We start from the raw sequence: 5,023 nt of genomic DNA, 5'->3' as shown, positions 1-5,023 counted from the left end.
TTGAGTTCGATATCATGCTGGATAAAATTGATTCAAGTTTTGTTTAATTTAGTCTTTATTTGTGCTCGATTAGATTTACATTAGAGTACGATTGAGTTCTAGTTCGACTTTGACTTCAATTTTAATAAAATTGATTCATATTCAGTTTAATTAAACAAAAGTTTGACTCAATTCAACTTATTTGCACCTACTCAAAGGGCATTTCAGGACATATTCACCAAAAAAAAAAAACAAAATTAAGAACAAAATACACTCTACCAAACGTAGTAGAATCAGAAAGGTGTTGGAAGTGCTTGCCTCATCATCTGACTAAGAAGACGTTACTAACTTTCATCTTTTACTCCATCCAAAATAATGCATAGCAAAGCAAAGTAGCTAACAGACAGAGATTTCACAAACAGACAAACAGATTCTGTTTTTTTTTTCCCTCAAAAATCGAGAAAGGGAGAACAGTAGAGCAGTTACACAATCTTCCAAGCCCAACAGTGTTCAATTGGGACTCCCACCACCGCCACCCACACGAGCGGTTCTCGATTTCCACGCACACACATAGTTCTAGAGAAATGATATATTTTGCTAAAAAATATGGTACCAATCCAGTCCCCAAATTGGACAAGGACACCCCAGATGATCTCATTCAGATAAAGAAAATAATTAGATAAATAAATATTTTCTCGAATGAAAGAATTTATCTAAGTGTACCTTGAATGCTGCTAATTTCACTTTACACCTTTTAAGTATACTCGCATTCTCATTTTCATTCCTAAACTTCACATTAAGATACTTTAATTTTTAAAGTATAAAATTTATCATACTTTTATTCTTAAAATATAAAAATTTGTCATACCTGAGGAACTAAAATATAACAAGTTGTAGTTTAAATACTAAAGTGAGGCATGCATTATTAAAGTGGCACATATTTTGTATTTTAGAGAATAATATTCTCACTTTAAAATTTAAGAATTAAAATAAAAATATAATTAAAGATTGCAAAGTGAAATTAATCCACGAGGAATATTTATCAATTTTTACTTCACATATACAATGAGTTTCTATTAGATGTAAAAATGGCCAAATTTGAGTTAACGAAACTTCAATTACAGAATGTCACCTCCTGCATGCTATGAAAATTTTAAATTTATTCAATTGGATAATTAAATAACAAAATAATCGTTCTTAAGTTCTTTTTGGATTTCGATATATGTTGAATTTAGCCAGTAGAGTACTTAAAAGATTTTCCCTTGCAATGTTTATATCATACTTTCACAAATCTAGTACCAATATATTAGTAAGAATGGTTCCACACTTCAAAATAACTTATAAAAATTTGGATAGCGAGTACTTTAGAGGTAGAAGGGCTTTTTGTATTAATTTTTTAATAGTAAGAAAACTAATTTGGCAAAATATTTATAAGTAGGGATATTATAAATTTATATATATATATATTATAATAATTTAGAAATGATTTAGGCATATTAACGCGCAACCCTATAAAATGTGTCAAAAACAATATAAGGGTCAGAGTAGCAAGACAATTTTGTTGTCAATAGAAATAATTTGTTTGCATTTTTGTCTTAACTCTATCTTTCTTAGGCAAAGGTCATGCTCTCCGTTCTGTTACCATTTCCCTGATCCTCATTATTCTCTTCAAAGTTTGGACGTTATTGTTTTGCTTTTACCTTTTCCTCTTCTTTTTGTGGTAGCAAATGATAAAGAATGTGACATCCTTCTGATTGAAGAGGAAACCCTTTCTTCATTGTTTCTTCTACAAAAAAATTAGTTATAGTTTTGCTTTTGGAGAGCAATGAATTTTCAACACAAAGGAGATGGTGACAGCTTGCAGTATGGCTTTCAAGGAGTGAACTCCTCATCTCCTCCAATCCCAAAAGTTCCCATTCCTATGGATTTTCCCTGGGAAGGAGAGAGTGATTTGAACATCAGAAGGGGAATGATTCAGTACTTGATTGCTGGTCCATCAGAACAGCAAGTGAAAATGCCTTGGTGTTTTCATCTAGTGGGAGATCATGGTAGGGAAGCACGGAGGGAAGATGATGGCAGAGTTGATCAAGAAACTCAAGAAAGTAAGAAAAAGAATGGTGGAGGACATACAAAACTTTGTTCCAGAGGTCATTGGAGACCTTATGAAGATGCTAAGCTGAAAGAACTAGTTTGTCAATATGGACCTCAGAACTGGAATCTGATTGCTGAGAAACTTGAAGGAAGATCAGGTAAAGACTAGGGAAACCATAAGAATTCTTTTTTTTTTTAATACAAGAAACCATGAGATTTTCAAAATAAATCATCAGTCGACAACACGGGGTCAATTGGTTGGTCTTTATTGAATTTCTTTCCTGGTTACTTTTTTTTTTTCAATTGGGGAGGGCTGCGGGGTTTTTTGTTTTTTTGGGAAGGGGGGGAGGGGTGGGTAGGGGGGTAAGTGTGGAAGTGGATGGGTTCAATGTATGGGCATATTTAGTTGCTTAAAACTCTTTCACGTACAATGCTGGTCATGTTGGAAATTCGTGTTCTGAAAAAGGGACTCTATGAATGCCGAATGTGCAAAAGGAATTTCCACTAACCAAAAGTTGTATTTTCTGTCACCTCTTTATCTTTATCTTTTTTTTTTTTTATTATTAACTGGTTTGTCGATTCAAAATATTTCTATGCATTGGTGCAGGAAAGAGCTGCAGATTGAGATGGTTCAACCAACTGGATCCAAGAATTAACAAGATGGCTTTCAGTGAAGAAGAAGAGGAACGGCTCTTGGCAGCTCACAGGATGTACGGTAACAAATGGGCTATGATTGCAAGGCTTTTTCCCGGAAGAACTGATAATGCAGTCAAGAATCACTGGCATGTCATCATCGCCAGAAAACAGAGGGAGGAAAATAGTGTATACAGGAGGAGAAAGCCCTCTAGTTTTCAAGCATACCATAAGGGATTTACAGTAAATACTCTGCAGAATAGTGCATGCAATGGTTCAGATGTTTCCACCAATAATAGGGAGGAATCTGCCTCTACTTGCACTGATCTCTCTCTAACTCCATCTTCAAACAGAGTCTCCCCTGGCTATTTCACTAGCTCTGTTTCTGCAGAAAAATACCATTTTTTGGGTCCTGATTTGAATCAAGCGGGTAAGATCATCTAATTTCCACACCTCTGCAAGATTTTTCTTTTCTTTTCAATTGTCTGAGCGCTTCTTTATATACATATACTTCAATTCTTTAGAAGGAGACCTGTTGAGCCCTCTTTGAATTTGTCACGTTTAGAATGTACTAATGTTCCCACCGTCCATTTCTTCAGTATCTCCTGCAACTGAGACGTATTTTGAGTCCTCCTCCTGAGTTCATTTTGTCATTTTTGGCCCTTATGCTCACTTCATTATTGTTTCTTTTTTTTTTCAAAATACTTTCAGCATCATCAGGAGATGAAAGAAAAGTGATGAAAACAAGAGGTGCTGTTCAATATTGTCAGTTAAACAACAATGGGCCAATTGCAAAGGCAACAGTTACCATAAATCCATCTGCTCAGTCAGATTCAAGCTCGGAACTTTCTGCATCAGAGTCAGTAGCGAATAACGCCAGCACCAGACTCCTCCTCTTGAATGACAAAATTGAGAATGGAATTGAGAGCTACAAATTGCCATTTATTGATTTTCTTGGAGTTGGAGCCAGAAAATGATAGTTTAGTGGCCATTTGGTTTGGGGTTTGGAGCAATTGAAAGCTGAAAATGACTAAAGTGTAAAAGTTCTGAAGCTGTATGAATGCATTCTCTGCATTTTGCATGATCACAAGTGCGTTTGGCAGCACGAACTCTACTGTCTCATGTACAGATCAGTTGATAAAACTTCATAGAAAGCACCAAAAGTCCAAAAAAAAAAAAAAGAACAAATTACTCAGATAGCTACTAAACTTTTTCAATAGTCAAGATTTGGCCACTTAATTATTAATAGTATGTTTTTACCTATTGAACTATCAAAAATATGAATTTTACGCCATTCCGTTTCATTCTATCGTTAATTCTACCAGATCTAAGGGTCTACATGCCTTACAAGACATACTATTAATAGTTATATCTAACAGAGTTTATGGTAAAATCAAATAAAATGGTTCAAAATTTACACTTTTAATAGTTTAGTGAATAAAAATATGCTATTAATAGATGAATGGTCAAAAATTTAATTGCTACCTGGATAATTTGCTTTAAAAAATCATTCAATTTTAAACAAAAGGACGGAAAAAGAGATGACCAATCTTTCTTTATTGAAGTGCAATGTAGTTCATCTCAAGGAGAAGTAGGTTTCACTAAGCTGAGTTATCAAACAAAAACTCTTTTTCCTTGATATTTTAATGCAGTTATTAGTGTTTATTTTACTGTTTATCCTTTTTTTTTGTTAAAAAAGGGTTTGGCATACTTTTGTTGACCCTGGAGAAGATATTGTGTGTTGCATAAATTTGCCCCATTTAAGGATAATTTGACAACTAAGTCTCTTGGCACCACTTTTGATGAAGGCAAATTTCTAAAGTATGCTTAGAAAGAGGGGGTTGGGCTGAAAATCAAGCAACAAAAGTATTGGAAAGTATATATCTTATCGAAGAAAATACTATTTGGAGGTGTAGGATAGGTATGGAAATTTACTTAAAACTGGCAATTGGCTTGTTGATTCGTGCAATAGATGAAATTACTCTTTTCGTTTTATTTTTAATTTTTGGTAAATAGTAAAAATTGTAAAAGTGATTTGAGTGAAAATGTTCAAGAATGTGACTGGAACGATTGACAAGGCTAACAAACAAATGCTTTTTTCCACAGAAATTTTCATAAAATCAATGTCTACAAAAAGATAAGTAATTAAAAGGGAAGCAAATCAGATATTAAAGACATAAGAAGAATACTCATGAAGTAGAGTATCATAAGAAGACTTGATGGGTATGACCATGTCTATCTTAGACAGATTATCTGGAACTTCAAGTCTGGGATTGGTTTGCAATTTGCAGGAAATTCCCAAACATGATTCAAAGTGGTA

General features: G+C 33.9%; 1 protein-coding gene across 1 annotated transcript; it reads left to right on the top strand.

The window, feature by feature from the left end:
* The first annotated feature begins 1,521 nt into the window (after positions 1 to 1,521).
* LOC113695667 (uncharacterized) lies at positions 1,522 to 3,793 on the top strand. The gene is made up of 3 exons (XM_027214799.2): positions 1,522 to 2,228; positions 2,678 to 3,133; positions 3,415 to 3,793. The coding sequence occupies exons 1-3, from the start codon at positions 1,805 to 1,807 to the stop codon at positions 3,678 to 3,680; spliced, it is 1,146 nt and encodes a 381-aa protein (XP_027070600.1). The 5' UTR covers positions 1,522 to 1,804; the 3' UTR covers positions 3,681 to 3,793.
* Positions 3,794 to 5,023: the final 1,230 nt, after the last annotated feature.

This window comes from Coffea arabica, chromosome 6e (assembly GCF_036785885.1).
Source record: "Coffea arabica cultivar ET-39 chromosome 6e, Coffea Arabica ET-39 HiFi, whole genome shotgun sequence".
Classification (NCBI taxonomy): Eukaryota; Viridiplantae; Streptophyta; class Magnoliopsida; order Gentianales; family Rubiaceae; genus Coffea; species Coffea arabica.
This window is presented reverse-complemented; position numbering and strand designations above follow the sequence as displayed.